At 42.8% G+C, this 21,169-nt stretch overlaps 1 protein-coding gene across 7 annotated transcripts in view; it reads right to left on the reverse strand.

Annotated features, from left to right (window-relative positions):
* Positions 1 to 340: 340 nt before the first annotated feature.
* The window catches only part of EVL (Enah/Vasp-like), a 142,212-nt gene continuing 121,383 nt past the window's right edge, over positions 341 to 21,169 (reverse strand). For 4 of the 7 annotated variants that reach the window (XM_054161849.1, XM_054161850.1, XM_054161847.1 and 1 more), the window contains exons 4-15: positions 19,969 to 20,032; positions 15,556 to 15,617; positions 13,437 to 14,288; positions 11,284 to 11,513; positions 10,116 to 10,231; positions 8,315 to 8,375; positions 6,260 to 6,326; positions 4,859 to 4,925; positions 4,692 to 4,754; positions 2,411 to 2,477; positions 1,992 to 2,049; positions 341 to 939 (exon numbers count right to left, since the gene is read on the reverse strand). In XM_054161849.1, coding sequence (XP_054017824.1) covers positions 902 to 939; positions 1,992 to 2,049; positions 2,411 to 2,477; positions 4,692 to 4,754; positions 4,859 to 4,925; positions 6,260 to 6,326; positions 8,315 to 8,375; positions 10,116 to 10,231; positions 11,284 to 11,513; positions 13,437 to 14,288; positions 15,556 to 15,617; positions 19,969 to 20,032 — 1,745 coding nt within the window. In that variant the 3' untranslated portion in view covers positions 341 to 901. The remainder of the gene's footprint in view (positions 940 to 1,991; positions 2,050 to 2,410; positions 2,478 to 4,691; positions 4,755 to 4,858; positions 4,926 to 6,259; positions 6,327 to 8,314; positions 8,376 to 10,115; positions 10,232 to 11,283; positions 11,514 to 13,436; positions 14,289 to 15,555; positions 15,618 to 19,968; positions 20,033 to 21,169) is intronic. The other 3 variants (XM_054161851.1, XM_009905169.2, XM_054161852.1) reach the window with 3 other exon arrangements.

Here is a 21,169-nt window from a genome sequence, read left to right on the forward strand (position 1 = left end):
ATAGGGCCTGTTTTTGCAGTGGAACAGTTAGCCATAAACCACTGCCCTTCACTGACTTTGGCAAGAAGTTGCTGAGGTTGCTGCAACCTGCTTGGGTGCTCAGCAGGTGATGCCTTGGAGGGCCAGGCAGGCAAAAGCCACAGCTTCCTGTAAAAGAAGGCAGAGGTGCTGCCACTGCACCAGCTGTAACATGCTCAGGCTCTCTCATGCTCTGCAGTGCTGGCCAGGCAGAGGGACCACCCCACAGTGAGTCTTAGTCACCTTCTTGTCATCAACTCAAATGACACAGAAGTGCAGGAGCTGAGGGAAGGAACAAAACAAAGGCAGGCAGGGCCATGTGGACAATAAACAGTTTATTACCAATATGAACACAGATACTGTGATGCACTGACGTACCATTTTTTTTATATTGTGATAACTTTGAGACAAAGAACTTGGCTGACAACTAACATGTCTCTGTTTCTTCTGGTGATGCCACAATACATTTCCGTTGGCAAAGGATCTTCATTTACATTGCAGACTACTAGTAAATTACTTTGAAGTCATCTATCAAAAGCAAATGGTTCACGTGTGTTCTTATCTACTACTAAAAAGAAAGGTAATACATTTAAATAAGCAAATACAAAATACAAAAAAGGCTGACAAATCCAATGTGCAGTGTCAGATGAAATCTAAAAAATCCAGAATTTTAAAATTTAATATTCTTTAGAGTAAGACTTTTTAAATGAAGCGAATCCAAGGCAGCAGCAAGCTTCAAAGTGTGCTGAGTCTGCTAATAAAAAGGGTGTAAGAACAAAGACAGTGCCGGTGTCCTCTCTCACCATCTTGCATGACCTTGGTACACTTAGAAATGATCCGTTCTTCCTAGCATTCTTAGTACCGTCCAAAGGCTTTGCAATCATTATGTTGTACTGATTCTACTCAACTCCTGCCGTATGGCTAGAAAACCAAACCAAAAGGTTAATGCATATCCAGTGTGATGGAAAATGCTAAGTGCAGAGGTTGCAGAAAAGTACACGCTGGTAAAAGATGAGTGGAGGGTAAAAGGATGAGTAAGGGCAAGCAGTCAGCTGTTTGTTTGCAAACTGCAGTACTGGCTGAAGAAGCAGTATCTGGTTTATGTGAATGCCTTATTTTGCACTGGAATGAACTAGGGAGGATTGGAGGGCCAAGCTGCTGGGACGGTAGCATATAGGCAAGGGTCTCCTCAACTGCAAGCTGCCCCAAGTTTTGTGAGTGCACAGGTCTAGGGCCAGGGGGGTGGGAATAGATTTTAGCTGGTTTACAGTCTCCGTTTTTTGCCTTTCTCTCTGAATCTTGATGGGAGTGCAGAGTGTAGACATGCATCTTCGCACACCCTAACGTGTGCTTCAAACAGATATTTGCCTGTGTCTTTCAATAGTGGCCCTGAAAAACACATTTCCTCATATCCTGCAGAGCAATTTTATAAAAGGTACCGATACATGTAGCACTGTATGTTGGACCTTTCAATTAAGCATAAAAATATGTGGCTATTTGGGAAGCTGTAATTGAAGAAAGGTCTGTGATAGCTCTTCAAGCATTGGAAGCCTACAGAAGGTGCTCAGGAAGGATTTTTGTCACCTCCTTTGTCACCTCCTCATCCTTGGACCTGTGCGACCAGCTAATTACAGGTGATTTCAAAGTCCCTGATAATGATAAATTGACAGACCATGGGCTATGGGCACAGTCCTTTCTCACCCTGTTTCTCACCGGTGAGAAACACCAGCCAGTGAATTTCCCACAGGTTGGGGGTGAAAATGCTTGTCAACATCACAAAAATAAAGTATGTAAACACAATGTCATAACCAGAGCTCAAATAAGATAAGATACTTGTCATCAAATGTGTATATAAATCAGAGCTGCTCAAAGAAGTCTGAAAACACCAGGGAAACTCTCTGCAGTTCCTATCACCTTTTCTATGGGAAATTAGTCATAAAGATGAGAAAAATAATTATTTTTCTCTTTCTTACCATCAATTATCTCCTCTTTCACTTTGTGTAACTCTCTTACAACTTCCTCCAATATTTCCTGATGAGACAAAACACAAGTCAGCTGCTCAGAATTTCCTTCTAACCGGTGGAAGAAAATGCAAGTTTAACATGGCTGTGCTTGTTCCCCGCCTCTGCTGACAATCAGAGCCTAGCACTAACAGCTACATCTGTATTCCCAGGCCAAGGATGCAGAAGATGCTGGCATATTTCTGTACAGACATCTTAATAAAACAGCACTGAGATTGTGCTCTCTTTCTGCTCACCAGCTAGCCCTTCTCTAACACCTAGTTATAGAGGAAATCAAAGGACTGAACAGCTGTTTTGCTTGTACAGCGCATGCATGGGGGAAAATGGGTAGCTTGTCCAATCTCTAAAGTGTGAAAGACCTCTTCACTCACCTGTTTCATTCGATCAAAATCTAAGGCATCCATAGCCACATCATTGCTGCTGCTCACTGGCTTCATCCTGGAGAAATGGGAGAAGAGCATAGAAAAGCCAGTCAGCTCCCTGCAATGAATGCTAAGCTACACCCACCTGATGATTTGTACAATACCCACCCCAGAGCAGGAGCACCCATGTTTGAGCTCCCTCTTGTGCTGCTCAGGAGTGTTGGGCAGCCACAGAGCAGCTCTTGTCCTGCTTGCATAGCCTGACCCTCAAAGATGCTGCCTTCTCCTAATGCAGACATACTGGTGGGAATGCAAGGACTGAGCTGAAATGTAATTTACTTTTTGTGTGTGTGTGTGAGATTTCAGACTAGAAAATGCTGAGATGTCTTTGGGGATAAAGCCTGTTTTAAAATTTATTTTATTACAGCATTTCCCACTTGCAAGCTAGATAATTGGTTTTCTCTCATAGGCTGCTTTCTATACAACAACCCTGTCTTGGCCATCCAGACTTCAATTGGGTGCTAACATAATACTAGAATGCAGGTTATAAAAATATTATATGGAAAAATAATAACCCTGTAATCCTTTGCTTGAAAGGCCTGAGTCAAGTAGAGGTTTTTGGCACTTTTCCTTGACTGAGGAATAAAACCAATCTGGCTTTAATGGCTAGTACACATAAGGTGGTTATTATTCTTCCAGGATGGCATTAGTCAGTGGGCTGAACTCTGAAGACAGCTGATAAAATACAGGAAGACAGCAGAAGCTGCTTGACTTTCTCTTTTGACCAGTAACTCTGAACCATTAAAAAAATGAACCATGCTAGATAATTTGTAGAAAAGGCTTCTAACTACTCTTCCATCATCTCTGGGTACAAACTGGGGCAGAGATTCTGCCAGTCCTGAGGGTATGCTTGGTCTTGAGCCTTTCTTGGGAAAATATTAACATCTCATACCATCTCACAGCTAAGATGGGAATTAAGACAGATACAAATGCCATCAAACTGAACAGGAATGGAAACAGGTCACTGCTGAAACCTTTTGAAACCTGCCCCAACTTCCCTCATAGAAGTCATTTGAGCAAGCAAAGACTGAGTACTGCTCCAGGTGTTAAACTAAGAAAGGATTTTTTTCCTACAGAATTTCTTCTTCTCCCAGGATGGAAGACAGCTGGTGAAAACTTGATGGCTGCTTGAAATAGACCACATTTCATTCCCATTTCCCAGAATAAGCTCTTTCTATATCTATTTGGAAACTCATGCACATTTCCTAGAACCAAGATGTCCCATTAGTTTTAGGAATGCTGAAGAGACTATATTTTGCTCTAGTAACACTGGCACATGGCCTCTGAATGTTTGGGCAGGGCCTGTTCCAGCATCTTTAACACAGTATCAAGAAGTGCATATAGTTGTCACTGACAACTTCCTCTCTGCAGACTCTGCACTGTTGTATAGAGAACAGCATAAAATAAGGCACATCCCTTTGCAGTGAAGGCTAAATGTATGAGCCTGTGTTCTACCTCCTTATTCATCTTATCCATCTGTTTTGGTGTTCAGTACTGCAGTGATACTGGATGGTCTTGCAACAGCAATGGAAGTCTTTCTGTAGCTGCTCAGCATCAAACTTCATCTCAGTCTGTGGGGATAAGAAACTGGGTGGTGATGCTGGAGCTTGGCTGCTCTGACCAACAGCACTTCTGGAGTGCTACTTGAGGCTTCTTGCCTTTTGATACCTGCCAGCTTTTGCACCCCATATTTCTGAATGCCCTGACTGTGACTTGCTTTTTTTACAGCTTGATGTTATTAACTTAGCACACCAAGCTTTGCTCTTGTTTCTCATGTACCTGCTGCATTTGCATGAATGGAAAAGTAAATTCCCTCCTCTCAGTTTCAGGCTATTCAGAAAATTTCTGCAGAGGCTGGACAATGAAAAAAAATCTCCTAATGGTAGGTTCTTCCTGAATCTGCTGTAAAAAGATGCTGTAAAATCTGCTTTCCACACGGCACAGCACACTATCAAGCCTGTGCTTCTGATTTTTGAGCACAAATGCTTTAAGCACTTGCTTAAGTATGACTAACATCTGTGAGCATGTCCCCACCTGAGCAGGGGGATGTCTCCATGGAACAAGCCTTTGACACGACACACTGTACCTTCACACTCTGTGCAGTGACTGACAAAGCAAATTGTAAGAGAATGAGTAAAAGATGTGACAGAAGATGAACGTTAGTGCTGAATGATGGGATTAACCAAAGGACAAGCCAAGACAGTTAAGAAGCCAGGCTGTTAGCAAGTACCTAGAAGACACGTGGGATTGTGTGGGGCTCTTAGCGTCACAGCTCTTCACCACTGATGGATTTCTACAGCAATGGAATGAAACAAGACATGAGTTGTGCAAGTGCCATGGGGACAGCATGACCATCCCAACTGCTAGTCAGCCTCAGGGACATCCTGTTCAGCTCACCTAGAAAGTAATGAAGATACAGGCTTTTCAACAGAATTGCTCCTTTCCCATGGCTTCTTCCCAGAGTCTGAAAAACAAAAATTATGTTACTTTTTTTTTTTTTTCTTCTATAATGATAAATCCATGCTGAATTTCATTGTCTTATACAGCTGCTTTCATTCACTGAGGATGAGTAACTAAGAAGAGTCCAGGAAAACAGGATTCCTGAATGACTGCAGTTGTCTACATTATAGAAGAAATCACTGGAAAATTCTGCTTAATGATTCCTCTAATTAGGGACTGGGCAGTTAAACAATACTAAAAAGTCATGGAACTGGAACAGTAGGAGGAAAAACATAAATCACTTCTAATACAAAATAAAGTCTTCCTGCTGCAAGTCTTGTTTACTTTGGTACAACATTTCTTTATATTTTAAGTTAAAAAAAAAAAACATAAGAGCTTTTATCTGCATAGTTTGCAGAGAATGTGGGTGCATCTAAAAATCAGCCAGTGAGATCCTCACCATGTGAAGCTCCACAGAGAATTTATTTAATACTGTGCCCTCACTTCTAACTCACAGAACATCCCAAAAGCTGTACTACATAACCCTTGCTACTGAAAATGCTTACTGTCCTCCCAGTCTCTCACTATGCTAACAGTCTAAAATAAACTGAACTATTTCAGAGACTTGAATAACACACAAGGATTTGTTCCTCTGTGAGGTTCTAAAAAGCTCTTTAAAAGCATTATGAGCACTCCCAGGAAACCTCTAGATTGTGTTCCTCATTTACATACACCTTTCTCTTGGCTTGTTCCTCTTCCCTTGCAAAGCATGCAAATCATGGCTTTGTTCCAAAAGGAAGCTGGAATGTTTAAATACTCATTCCCTTGGGAGAGATTTTTAGCATTTATGAAAGCCAAGGGTGATGCAAGGATGAATCTGACTGGCTTACAGCTTATCTACTAAGTTATTTCAGCTCATCATAGGAAAAATATATTTTGGTAGCTCCTTAATTTCACCTACTAACTTTCAGGATCAGGCTTACTACTAGATTAAGGAAGGATAACAGTTTGAGGCTCAAACCCTAACTGTATAAATCAGGACAGCTACACTACCAAAAGTAAAATAATACAGCTTTTTGCTCTTAGATTTAGGTGCAAAATGTTGAAGACACAGATGCTTAGCTACATGACTGCACCTCATTAACTAAACTGGCTGTATTATCATTTTCTTGTGCTGTGAAGCATATGAAATCGTAATTTCTTGCTGAGTACAGTTTTAAAAACAATAGACACTTGGGACTCTTTCTGTTAGTTACTGCTGCTGCACTTAGAAGCAGGATGATGAACCCAGAATTGTGAGATGGCATAGAAGACTACATTAAAAAGACAACTACAGCACTATCAAGTTCTATTTAATACCTGAAGAATTTTGCTGCTGCTGGGTGGGACCTCGTGTACTGGGTGAAGGAGAGGTGCTAGCATCATCCTACAAAGAGAAAACCAGGCCATTACTGCAGGAGATGAAATGCAGAATCCTCTTCTACCCTGAAGACCAGCTGTGACACAGGTGGCACAAATGCATGTTTCCTTCAAGCACGTCCAACAAACAGTCCTGCCAAGGTATGGGCTTAAGTCCATTTAAGCTTCAACCTTTCTCTCTTTAGCATGGCAAAATACATCTTTCCTTCTCTTCACCACCCCACACCCCCAAAAAAACCCCACAAACATTGCTACCTTTTCATGATTCCACTGAATCACTCTCATCCCAGAACCACATTCAACCAAATAGCCTGAATTACCATTCTAAAGTGCTGCTGTCTGAATACCAACCTTCCATTTCCCAAATTTAGAAACTCTGTGTCATATGGAAACTGAGCCATAACAAGGAACAGTAGGTCAGATTCCACCTCTTCTTTTGGCCTTTTTTTTAGCCTAGGACAGCCACTGGTATCACTAAGAGAATCAATACTCATCAATCAATATTCCTAAGCAGAAGACTGAGCACTGCATCACAGATTTGAATGCTTTTTTTCTGGGATATATGTGTGACAGATCATAAAACAGTTTTAACCACATATGTAACATCACTATTGCTCAGCAGACCTCAAAACACACTCAGGCAAAGCATTAACTGTGTATTGTAAAACAGAATTGCACCCAGTTTGGCAGAAGATATCCCCAACACAGTGTTCTCAAGACACACATTAAACCAATGTTCTCTAAACTACCTTTTTAAAGAGGTTGATTCTATTGAAAAGCTTGATTTGAGGTATAAACTAATGCTGATCTTCAAGAAGAGAGAAGATGGGGCATAAAGACAGCAAAGGCTGAATAGTTAGGAGTTAAATGGTGCCTTTCATCTCTGAGTATATAGTTCAAACCAGCTCCGATGCAAGATAAAGAGCAATGGCTCCATAGCAGGTTCAATAGGGGAAGACCATGCTTGAAGCATCCCTTGAGGGACATATGAAAAAAAACCCTACTTTTCTCCTTAACAAGTGCAAAGTGCTTATTCCTACTCTTGCTACAGACCTTTTGGACTGAGGTGAGACCTACTGAACAGCTGTTACTTTGTGTTTGGATGGAATATCTCTGTATAGGTGATAGGAAGCACATGCGATGCTTTATGAACTTGCAGTCATGACAGAGCCTTACAAGGCTACTGGCTAGCAACAGGAATGCAGCCCAGAAAGCCATCGCACAGGAAGGGACAGCATCAAGCCTGGCCTCTCCTAAAACTCAAAGATCTTGCATGCCTTACCAGTTCATCTGGTAAAAAAGTGGTTCATTCTTCACGGTGAACTCAAAATTGATGCACCAAGTTCAGTGCAAAGACTGAGTCAAATCAAAACTCTTGTTTAATTGCTTTTGTGGACAACATAGAGACAGAACAGTTAAACCAGAAATTAATCAAAGTTCCCAAAAGGTGTCCAAATTGTGTGTCCTTTCAGTGTAAGTATAATGAACACATTCTGACTTCTGAATGGCCTAATGGTTAATACACTTTTCCTCCTTTACTGCCCTCCCCTCAAGACCCCAAGGCATTTTAGGTGTACTGTGGGGTCTGAGACGATTTTTGCTTTGCATGGAGGATGGCAACCCAAAGTTACACCATATGGATGATGTTCAGCTTAACTGAAGCCACACATTTAAAATATGAAACATATTGTTAAAGGGCAAGAATGTACTGTATGCTACAATGCTCATATCAGCTCATGAGAAAATGCCTATCAACCTGGTTTGGACTATACCTCACCTATGACTAAGGTGGCAATTCTTACTTATAGGGTGCCCTTTCCTGGAACAGTGGAAGTAGCTACATTTAGCTTTTGACTGAATGTGCAAATCTATTCCTGGACCAGCACTACTTGTCATTGCCTGCCACCCACAGAGAATGAGCACAGGTCTCTTGGCTCACAAGGTGGCACATCAATATATTTGCAAGAGCACAACAGTGAGGAGCTTTTCACTTACATTTTGGCTTTCCTCTTCCTTTTTGTCAGCTGGCTTGTCTGATTGTGACGCTGCTTTCCTCCTTTGAAAAAGAACGTGAGACAGGACACACAGTAAGTCTTCTAGAAACACCTTCCATGTAGGAAGGCTGAATCAGGCTCTGGTGGGAATTATTATTTACTTAGTTCATTGTAAGGAATACAACAAAGACTGGAATCAGTTGTGTAGGATTTTGATGGAGGTGAGGAATCCAGATCTCAGTGATACAACTCAGTGAGAGGGGCAACATCAGGGGAATGCAGTGTGAAGAGAATAAGGAAATGTGTGAAAGGGGAGGAAGGAAGTGCATCTGGGTATGAAACCGTGTAAGAAAGGGCTCAGGAAATGGTGCCTTCTTCATTCTACAGAGGAGGAACAACACAGAGGGGTTTCTCAGGACCAGTCCAACCCTCCCCTAAGGTGGCTCAGATGGGTATTTCAGTGATGACTCTTCTCATACAGCTTCAACAATTTTGCTACCCACATCCCTGTTCCCATCCAGAGAATAGGCTGTGGCAGTGCTCCCAAGCGATGGGAAGACACTCAGAAAAGACCTCAAACCCAGGTCCACTTCTGCCCAGCCAAGACCCCCAGCTTCCTCCAGGGTGGGAAAGCTGTGGCTGGAGATCAGGAGTCAAGGAAACAAGTGCACCAGCCTGGGTTTTCAAGTGCCTTTGGTGAGTGATAGGAAATTATTGCCATCTCAAATCCAATTCAAAGGCAGCAGAGCTCCTGAGCCCTGTGTTGTCAGGACTGGCACTGTTGGTGGTGCCTACAAAAGTTGACTGAGGACCTGAGACCCTTGCTTGGTCCTGCTTCCCAAGGAGAGGCAAAACTTTCTGAGAAGCAAGTGGCTAAGAGCTGCAACATATCCACTGAAGCAAGTGGACACAAGAGTAAACAAAGACGATGGTTGTGTATCATTGAAGAATGCAAGTGGTACTTAGAAAAGCTTCTGAGATTCAAACCACTGACACAAGTTTGTCAAAAGATTATGTTCTTCATATCACTGCCACAAGAAAAGCCACACAAATCGGAGGATTTGATGTAAATTTGATGAAAAATGTGATGAGCAAAGCACATGCATGTGTTTGCTAGACACAGTGCTCTGTGGGAATTATTTCCAGCTATTTGACTGCTTAATAATTTTATTAGATCAGTAATATTTTTTATAGTATTTCTTTAATATTTACTTGATTCTTCTGAGGAAAAAATTTATAGAGGTTACAAACCTGAGCAAGGGAAATATTTGCCAGGGTGAGAAGCAAATGTTAGATTTATACCTTGCAACAAACTTTACTGGTCTAGAAATGATAATGACTTGTTTATTATTTCGCTTGCACTTCAGTCCTGATGCAAAGAACTGTTGCCATGGGGGCCACTAAACTTAGATATCCTTTATATCACCACTTATGTTTGTATTTTGGAGCTCAGTAGCAGCAATGTTCTGCATTAAAGAACAATTTGTCTAAGTTCCTTTCATAGTTTACTCTTCCCAAACACAGTAAATTTGAAATAGATGTGATAAGATGGCAAAACCCTGGAGAAGGTCACCACACTGCAGGATTTGATACAGCAGCTAAACTCTACCAGGTATTATTGCTGCAGCACCTACACTTCCTTATTAAAGGCCAAGCAATGCTGTCAATTAACACCTATGTAGGACCTATCAAATTGCAAAGAAGTGCCAAATGTACCCATTGCTAACCAAAATTAACAGAACCTTGTTCCATGGTTTGCTGCAGGGCTCATGTTAGTGCTTACTTGATGTCTAAGTACCAACCTTTTTGCCAGTAATTTATTCATTTCTTCCATTAGTCCTCCTCCTCCGCTACTTGTTCGATTGGCATCGCTCTTAGAGACCCCACTGGGGCTGGACCCTCCTGAACCATCCTCTGGCTTAAGACAGAAATCAACATCAAGACCAATGAAGTTTCATTTACAACCACACCCTTAATGATTAGTTTTCCTAATTATTAGGAACAGCGATTGCAATCATAGCCCAAAACCAGAGACAGGTTTTTGCCTTGGGATGAAGACATGCATAGACCTAAAAAAAGCTAGGAGCAGTCTGGGTGAGTCAAATAGGAGGACAAATGATAAAAAAGCCCACAGTGGTGTTTGTTGATGACTGTTTATGGCTACGCAACTCTCACCTAAGCAGACACCTATTGATGTGAAGCCAGTCGCCACTGGATTTTTGTAAGCATGGTGCAGCTTTAACTACTTATAAGAATAGAACAGAATAGAATCAACAAGGTTGGAAAAGAACTCAAAGATGATGCATCAAGTCCAACCTGTCACCCAAGACCTCATGACTACTAGACCATGGCACCAAGTGCCACGTCCAATCCCCTCCAGAACACCTCCAAGGACGGTGACTCCACCACATCCCTGGGCAGCGCATTCCAATGGCGAATGACTCTCTCAGTGAAGAAACCATCCCAGCTCCCTCAGCCTCTCCTCCTAGGGCTTGTGCTTGAGGCCTCTCACCAGTCTTGTTGCCCTTCTCTGGACATGTTCAAGAGTCTCAATGTCCTTCTTAAATTGAGGGGCCCAGAACTGGACACAGTACTCAAGGTGTGGCCTAACCAGTGCTGAATACAGAATGGGCAGAACGACTTCCCTGCTCCTGCTGGCCACACTATTCTTGATGCGTGCCAGGATGCCATTGGCCTTCTTGGTCACCTGGGCACACTGCTGGCTCATGTTCAGCCATCTGTCAATCAGCATCCCCAGGTCCCTTTCTATTTGGCAGCTCTCCAGCCACTGTGACCCCAGCCTGGCAACATAAGTACTTCCTGCTCAGGTTTATTTGCACTACAAACTCACATTTAAAAGTTCACCTAATGGTCAGCCTAAGCATGTTTCACCATGTTTCACACCAGCTGAGCCAGGCTTTCCCACAGCAGAAAAGAGCCCATCAGGGAGTCCCAGTGCCACCTCCTTACCCGTTGAACTCTCCTTAGTTTGGCACCAGCCAGAGCTGCTGCAAGCCCTGACACTGACCCATCTTCAGTGCCAGCCCCTTGGCCAGCACCTGCTGGCAGTGGGGGTGGTGGGGGTGGCGCAGCTCCCATGGGTGGTGGAGGGACTGGGGGTGGTGGTGGAGGTGGGGGCCCCCCAGATGAAGCAGAGATCACAGCAGCGCCACTGGGATGACCAGGTGGAAGTACTGGGCCTGAAATGCAGAGAATACAAATTAGACATGAAGCATAATCTCCTCCAGCCTGCACACGAAGTCATGTTCCCACTCCCAAGACCATGACCTGACTGCATGAGGAGTGAGCAATGCAAGGAAGCATCAAGCACACAGAAGAATGGAAAATGGTGGTTGCATCAGCTACAGTTGTGTCCTCCTGCAAGACCCTGCCATTGATAAAACAGCCTCTCCTTTCTCTTCTCCCCTGGCTGGGGTAATGGTTTATTCTGTGCTGAAATCAATACAGACAATGCTTGCCAAGTGACACCTTCTTCTGATTCTCTCATAGTTTTCTACATGGAGGTAATAAATTACATCAGCCAACTTTGTGGACTTTGGTTAATACAATCTTTTCACCGGAGTCATGCGCTACAGCAACACAGCCTCCTTTCAGCTGAACAGAAAACATGTGGCCTCAGCCAATATAGAAAAATAATGGGGGAAGAATCCATCCTCAAGAAGCTCTAGGCTCATCAAAGCTCCTCAAAGCAGCAACCTGTTAGAGGGCTGATGGTGGATAACTCCATTGCGGTGTTTTGTCTGTGTGTAATGGGCCAGTTGAGCAAATACAGCTCCCCAAGGGTATTTCCCCATATTAACTCTCTCAGAACACACTGCTTTTGCTTTTTCATCACTGGTTTAGTTATTCAGTAAGTGTTATTTTGCAAGACAGGTGGGTTTTGACGTTTGAAAAATGGATTTAGCATTAGCAGCCTGATTTTCTCCTTACCTAGGTTTTCTTACAATACTGCCTTATTTCTGTGGTTAATTCTTCACACTCCCATTCTTGAAATGAACCATAGCCGCTATCAGAAGTACTTTAAACATTTCAAGCCCTCTTTGGTTCACAAACATAATAGCTGGTAATTCATTGTGGGTACAGTTAATTGTAATTGCAAAGCTACGCCTACCTAATTAGAGGCCAGCCTGAGGCCAAAATTGAATTGAGTCAAAATAATGGACTGATGTGAGTTTAAAATAACTTTATCAAACTAAGTGGATTTGAAGGACTTGTATCAGCTGAAGGACTAAGCCCCCAGTAGCTGCAGTAAAAAATTTAGCAGAAAGTGATATCAAATGTCTCAGTTTTCTTCCTATTCTAGGCACATCATTTAAGCATTATATGTGGTTATAAACAGGAATGGATCCAAGTCACAAAACATACAATCTGAATTGCAAATGGGCATTACTTGTAACTGTACTAACTCCACAGGCTTTAGAAATCAAGACCATATGTAAAATGGCAGACCCAAGCTCTTGATCTGTCTACAATGAAAAAGGTTTGCAGGATTAGTTAGTGACAAGCTTTCAACTATAAAAGCAGCTTATACCAGGAACAGAATTTCTGGAGTGAAATAAATTACACAAGCACTGGGGATTCTGAATGACTGTAACAAAACCCATGCTATATGTTTTGCTAGTAACAGAAATATCACTTAAAAAAAAAATAAAAATCACAACTTCTAACAGTATTGCTACACAGACAGCAAGTCTACCACAGACCTGGCCTCCAGCTTCAGAAGACCCCATCTGGTGCATCTGGACCAGCTGAAAACAGGGTGTTTTTGAAACTTGCTGTCAAATGCAGTTTGACTCTGTTGAATGATAAGAATCTCCATCTAGGCTAACACAGTAAGAATATGCATTGCAACAACTCAGCTAAGGTAGCCTGGTCCTGTAATTCTTGCTTTTTGCCTTGCTTTTAGCTCAGAAGGTTCCTGGATTGGTCATGAGTGATTTTACCACTTTGCCACCTTGGTTTCAGAATTCACATACAGCAGGTGCAGCCTTGGGTCTCTCAGACCTTTTTCTGGTGGTCATGAGCAGTGTCAATGAGGCTTTTTAAACAGCTGAAAGCTAAGGCTTTAAGCAGGTTGCAACTCATTCAAAATTAGTACTTACTCAAGTGGGCAATGGCTGATGAAGTCATGTAAGGAGGGGTCCTCCTGGGCATAGTCACCTCAGATACAGCAGCGTTAGGGGGAGGCAATGGAAGACAATGTGACGTGGGCTGATACCACTGCTGTGGAGGATTCAGTGATGGATGGGAGGATGGGGAGGGAGCCTGGCCAAAGGACCTGGGGGAACTGGTGATGGTGGACAGTAGGCAGGAAGGTGCAGCTTCTAGGTGTGGAAAGAAGAACCCATCCACACTTTTCACCTGGGTTCCAGAGGGGCCTAAAGCAATTTTTTCTTCAGGATGTCCATTCAGAGGTACATTTGCTGAGGTCTCCTGGCCTGCTTTATCTGCAGATTCCTTGACCCTGTCAGGTGGGACAGGAATCACAGGCAGGATGGTGGGACCATGTGGCTGCTGGACATCACCCCTATCCAGAGGTGGTGCATTTGTAGCAGAGGAAGCAGAAGATTGCGAAGAGCATGAAAGAGAATAGCGCCTGAGAGGCTGGCGAGAGGCGAAGGGAGAGTGAGAAGGATGGGGAGGTGGTGGAGACAGCGAGGTTCGCCTGATGCCTGGTGTTAGGGTCCTGTGGTTTGTGTAGGCTGCAGGAGAGCAACCTAGTGTCATTGGCAGCTCAGAGGCCGAGTGCCTGTGCAGAAGCTGTGGAAGCTCTCTGCATCTCTGTGGGGAGTTGAAAGAGGACTGACTAGCAGGCTTGGGGACAGCAGGTGCCAAAAAGACAGCACTGGCATTAGGTTGGGAAGGAGGCACAGCACCTGTGGCAGGAATGGTGCAATTACTGCTGGTGGGAGGAGGAGACTGGGCCTGAGAAGAAGGAGCCTGAAGGGTGGAAACTAAAAGAACAGAAAAGACAAATGAAAAGAATACGATGGGTATGCATCAAAGAGTGAAACAGAATGGAGAAAAAGAAACTGAAGTAAATGCAACCAAACTCAAACAAAGCAAAGAAGAAAAGGTGTAGGCACTGGCTTGGGGGCTCCCAATGCTTGGCAGAACCAGAGGGCTCTGTAAAGCAGGACCCTGACAACATGGTTAAGGGCTGTGTGCTCCCTCACAGCTGTGCAGAGCAGGACCCTGGCAGCAGAGGATGGCCTGTGCACTTCAGTGCCAGTAAGGCTTATCTAAGTCTGTTGTAAATCTGAGTCAGGATCATGAGCATCACCCTTGCACCATAAGCAGCTGCAGGTGACAGTGGTGGCTACCTTGGAGCCTGGGAGGGGACAGCCGGAAGTCCCTGGAAGGCAGGATTTGGGCTATGTTCCCTATGAAGAATAGCGTGCATTAACCTCTGCCGAAACTGCATCCAGCCTCTGTGGCTGACTCAGGTATGTGTGTATATGTGAGCTGTTTTCAAGCCAAAACCTAGAAAGTTCTAACAGCTAAGGAAAAGCATTCCACTTATGTGGCCAGATTAACAAACACCCCTCCACCCCCCCACCCCCCCCAAAAAAAAAAAAGCCCAAACACAAGATGGCCATCTTGGCTTGCTTGCTCTGCCTTCTTCCAGAGGCAAAGCCATACTTTTAGTTATAAACCATTCCTGTCATCTCTTCTCTCAGCTTAGTGCAACTTAATATGCTATAGAAGATTTTTGCAAGCTCATTAAATATATATATTTTTTCCATTATCCTCACAGAAGACTCCTCACTTCATGACCACAAAATCCCCACTGATGAGCATCCAGAGCTGTATTTTCCTCTGCACTGTGGGAGCACCTGACCTGGCACATCCAGGACACCAAACCCTTTGTGCTGGAAACATGGAGTCACTCTTGCAGTGGCTGTGTTACCTCCTCTCCTCATGAGTGTAGAAGAAACATGGCCAGGTGTCCTTGGTATATTTAAAATCCCTGTCAACTGTACAAACTATGCCAAGTGCAAAACCTGTCAAGCTGCACTTGCATGGCCCACACCTGAGCCTTTGTGAAGCAACACAGCCATGCCTGAATGCATGGAAGTCCCTAGCTGAAAACACTTTAAAATCTCATTATAACTACTACCAGTTTTAGCAGTCTAGCTCTTATATAGCTTGATGCAAAACCCAACTACAGCTAGAGAAGACAAGCAGGGAGAGACTATATCTGCTTGGTGTGATACGTGCCTGTGGTAGAGGTTCTTCTTTCCAGAGATTCCTGGCGCTGTTGCTGTTGCTCCATCACTTGTCTAAAACAGCAATGAAAAAACCCTCAGTCATTGTGTATTCTTTATAATTGGAGTAAAAGATTTATACACTGAGAAGCACTCAAGCTGTATGCCCTGGGTAGTGTGAGCCAGCTCCTCACAGAAATGCTGATCCCATGAGATAGAGATATGTTTGATTTCACTTGCCCTGACCACAGCAGTGTCATTGCACATGTTGGGGAAGTGTAACCAGGACATTGCCCTGCACCTGGCAGACACTACAGGAGTCGCTTGAACCATTTAAGATAGCTCCTCAATGGACTCTGCATAAGGAAAAGCCAGTGCCCAAGGCCCAGGAAAGCACAGCAATTGTGCACATCATTAACCTGAAGCACACAAGTATGGCAAGGAAGGAGTAAGGGGTGGCTTATATAAGATGGCACAGTCCAAGGTCTTCTATAGGTGGCAAGCCCAAAGGACTTGTAGTTAGAATGAAAACATAACAAGCTCAATCTGTGGTTAGGTGCTGACTGTACAAAACCTGTTTTGTCTAGCTGCACAGCCAAGTCACTTGTTGGCACTGGACAGCCTGGCTGATACCTTGGAACCTCCTGCCCCAGCAGAGCCACCTGTGTTTTGGCCACTGTGGGACCATGGGTAGCACAACCACCACCTTTCCTTCACAAATACTGATTATAACATCGTGCTGCTGCTTTTTGGCACTTCTCTTCCAGGAACTGCTAGCTCCTGTGCCACCCAGGCCTGGTGTCCCATAGGAAAATGCACTGCCAAGCCTTTTCCCATGATCTGCTTTCTAAAGATGTGCAGTTCCCAGGGTCTATCAGCAGAGGTCTTCTCTTGCACACTTTTTCACTTCTGCAGAAAGTTATCACTCTGACCTCTGACACAAACCCACCTTGACATTTCCCTTGTTAAAAATATTGATAGCTAAAAGCTAGAATATTTGCCAGGGTTTTTGCCACGTGCATGGACATGCACTGAAGATTTTAACAATTACTAAAACACAACTCTGAAATTACTTTACTGAAGCACTCAATACTAAGTTTTATTATTTTTTTTTTCTAAGGCCAAGTTTGCCTTGAATTTGTTCTAAATATGTTTGGGCCATTCTTAGCTGTATAGAGATTTCTTTTTTTCTGCACAGCTTTACTTCATGGTCTGTACAGTAAGGCAAGCTTAACTCTAAGCAACAATTCTGTTTTGACTCTTTACATAATATTTCAGAAAGATGTCCTTGCTACATTTTTCACTTGTACTTTCCTGAGCCTGCAATTTAAAATAATACTATCTTATTTACATACCAAGAGGAGCTTCTGAAAGGAAAAAAAAAAGTCCAGAAAAATACAATTACATGATGCAAGGGGGAAAAAAAAAATCCTTATTGAAAAAAAATAATTCCCACATTTCAGTTCTAATTCAATAGATGGGAAAAAGATTTTGCCATGGAGGGATCCAGCCTAAACTGTTTTTCTGTTCAGGACATGGAATCCATCAAACACTGGCAAATTCTGGAAAGCTACTACAAGCATCTAAGAAAATTGTTATATGTGCAAGGAGGAAACAGTTTTGAGGAACAGCCTTAGTTGGCTGATTGAACTGGTTTCATTTCAGCTATGACAATTTAAACCAAATTAACAGAAATATTTTCTCCAGTATATACTCTGACTCTTCTTTATTAGTTATGGAATCAACACATAGGCAACAGCATCAGTTGCACTGCTAAAATTTCAACTGTACACACAGGGTCTAAGAATTTCCTAAGCGTGTCATCCCCTACAATAGCTTGGCATTTATTAGCAAAATTTGATGATAAACATCAACTTGATACATACATTTTCCTCATTAAACCTGGGGGAAATTCTAGGTTTATCTGGAGAACAGAGTTGGAAAACTCCTATCTGATAGACCAGGAAATAAATATGGCCAAGATGTTTCTGAGTCATTTAGAACCACTGCAGTGCAGACAGAGGTGTGGCGTGCTCCCCAGAATAAGGGTCAGCCACTGCCATTTGTCATTGGAGTTCATGCCAGCCCTGTCTGTCCTTGGGAAAAAGCAGTTTATATGTTGCCAAATACACCCTCCCACACATGCTAAAAGGAGAAGTTCTTACACCCATAAGAAGTCAAATATATTCCAGTGGAACTAAATAAAGCCTGAGACTGGCCCAAGGTTGCTTAAGGAGTCTGCAAGGAGCAAAGTACATGAGGAGACATATTACACTAACTTAAAAATATATTCTTCTAACATCTATGTAAAGGTCTCTAAAACCCTTTTAAACAAACACATTTGCAGGGTAGTTACCATAACTTAATTTCCTTGCCTGCTTATAAGATATTTTTAAAAAGCTAGTCCTAAAATTAGGTCTACTCTATGCTTAAGAATGCATCAGCATAATGAAAGCTGAAAATCCTCTAGTGCAGATGCAGTAATATCTAAGTGCATCTACTGCCATAACATCTTCCAGACCAGTGGAGCAAAAGAAGCTTTCCCAAAACAATGTGCCCTGTAGCAGTAAAATACCAACCCAAAAGGCTTTTATTGTCTCTAAATGAAAAACAGTAAGGTTTTTTTTTCCTAACACAGTTAAGGTGCTCACACTTTAAATATAATAGACACCTAAATTTGAGGTCTGAATAACATATGGTCTAAAGAATCAGTGATTTCCAGTGGATAAATAAAGAGTGGGATCAGTCCTTTCAGCCAGACAGTGTGGACAGGCAGCATGCCCCCCTCGCTCTGAGTGGGCAGGAGCTCTCCTCTGACCTTTACATAGCTCTTCTATACCAAAGTAAATCTTACAAATCTCAAGTGAAATATCCTTACCTGCTGACCCATTTAATGGTCATATGTAAATCCCTACTAAATCTCAGGCCATTCACACTTATTCATAAAGGCACTGGGAACCCAGTTTCCCTACAGTTCCCTACAGTTTTTGAGAAGGAGAGAATCCTACGTACCTACCACAGCCACCAGGTAAGCCTTGACTTAATGCCCTGTCTGTGGCTTTGTATAAGCATCAGTTAGAACAGTAGCTTTGGAGCATCAATGTAACAATATACTGCAACACTTCACCACTGATGTTCGAGGATCATGAAAATGCTACATGACCCACAGGGCCAGGGCAGACCCTGGACTCTGCAAGGTAGAATCTTGCCTACTAACTGCCTGTCACATCAGACCAACATCACACATCTTTGGTGATGAACTGCCCATTGTAGGTCTGGTTCCACTAAAATCCTTACAAAGCTATTTACTAGCTGAACCTAACATTGGGCCAAGTCCTCTGGAGGCTTAATTGCACTTGGTGATCCTACTCTCATTACAGAAGCAATGACAGACACCTTATTTAAGCAATGTCAAACCAAACTTCGGGCAGCCACAGGTCCTGCTGATTTGTGTAGCTCAGTGCACTCTTGATGAAGTGAGGCCCACAAGCTTGTACATGTTACAGCTGAATATTCTCTGGTGTTTCTCATACAGTAGCAGGAACACTCTTCCAGTGAGCTGGAATATGGGGGACCAGGGTGCTTTGTGTTGTGTGCACAAGCCTCTACTTCAACACAGAAGCACAAGCCTGGCTAAGCAGTGCTGCTGGCATGGACACCACTGATACTGGACACACAGATCACAGCTCTGGCAGCATGAACAAATTAGGAGACTGTCCAGAATGGGATAGGCATGTCTTATACTTAGTGAAGGAAGCTGAAGCTACTGCTGCTGCAGGGATTTCTATGGCTGCTACAGGAATCTGGGCTGAATCAGCAAAGCTGGAATGAGATGAGCCTCATAATTTGATTATGGAGACAGGCATATAAGGACAGACACTTCTGCTCACCTTCTCTTTGATGCCAAGGAGACCACTCCTAGCAGCTAGAAAAAAGGCCATGTGTAATAATGGCACTAAGTCTAGACATATGTGTAAAGGTGAAGTATATGACTTAACACTTTCATTTATAACCCTGAGCAAAATATCGATGAAAGGAATGGCACATGATACAGAAAAGAATCATATGCAGAATGGGCATAAGCCATTACTGAGGGTGTATATGGTCCATCCTGACCTAGAACAGGATAAGATTAGGCTTTCTTAATGTGTTTGAGAAACACACACTCAATAAATTACCACTACACGTGTTTTGTCTTTAACTCTGAACATCAGCAAGCCACACATTTGCCTTTGAGTAAAAGGTTTACCTAGGGTTTTGATTCACCTTTTAAAAAGTCATTACTGAAACTTTGCTTGCAGGGAACTCACAATCAGCTTAAATCTGATACAAGTGAAAAGAACAGTGCTTATTGATGATCAAGGACTGCACATTAATCCAAGCTACAAACCACAACTCTACCATAATATTGATTAACTCCACTTACCTTCTCTGTGCCTCCATCTCATCTGGAGATGGCCCATTCTGGACCTGGCGCTGGGCAGCTGGACCTACAGAAAACATGAGAGAATGCTATCAGGAAAGCAAATGCAGCTGACTTTTTCAAAGCCCAATACCACTCAGATAATTGCTTCTCCTTCTTACTATGAGAGAAAAACCTCAACCGTTATGCTTTACTTCATTGTTTTATTAATTGCATTTTTCCCCCCTCCCCGTGAGACACATTGCCTTCTGTAAACTTGGAGGCTCACTGGGAGAAACTAATGGCCAAACATGTGAGTAGATTCCTCCAGAAACCTGACATCATGGTAGTGGTAGAGTATATACTAATCCCTTGGCAAGGGTGAAGACCCACAGGGTAGCAGAAGTTGTCTGGTACAAGGACAATCCATCACACTGAGATGCATTTCTAGCTTTGGAACGGTTCAGATCTACCATCTCTGGATTATTCTGCACTTGCACGGGAATTCAGCCCCAGTGCTGAGTTTGTGAGTAGATATGCCATCTAGGGCTGCTCTGGTGCTGAGCTGACATCAAGAAGCTACCTGAGGGCAAGCAGATACGAAATTTAACAAGCCTTTTACAAAGGTGCATTTTCTTTTTACAACACTGTCAGCCTTCTGCTTCTGCAGGATACACACTGAGCTTTCACTGGCACTCACCAACAAACCCCAACTATGCATGTCACTATTTAAGTAACACCTCCTCTCTTGACTCTGATAATTTAATTTCTGTTCTTGGACATTTAACCAAGCACACTGATGCTATTTGCCATTTTCAGAAAGAAATAATTATTCTGAAAATAAAAAGAATTTTTGGTAACATAAGCTACAGTGGAGGATCATTTCACTGATTTGGCAAGGTGGGGTTTGACTGGGACTAAACACATGAGAGTTCTATTAAATGTAAAATCAAATTTTCTGATAAACAGCACAGGAAATAGATCAGTTGTATGCAGGCAATTACGATGTTTATCTTATTTTTTTCATTCTCAAATGTAAAATGTCATTCTTTTAAAAGCTATCCAAACCCAGCAAATCAGAATAAAACACTTACAACCCTAAATAAGTCAATCAAAAATTGTTGAGGATATTTCTCTCCATTTTCTTGATATATTTCTGTGAGGCAGAATGTAATCTGAAAATGAATTTAGGAAGTATGACCATGTGAAAACCAGAAAGGTGGCA

This window comes from Dryobates pubescens, chromosome 5 (assembly GCF_014839835.1).
Source record: "Dryobates pubescens isolate bDryPub1 chromosome 5, bDryPub1.pri, whole genome shotgun sequence".
Taxonomy (NCBI): domain Eukaryota; kingdom Metazoa; phylum Chordata; class Aves; order Piciformes; family Picidae; genus Dryobates; species Dryobates pubescens.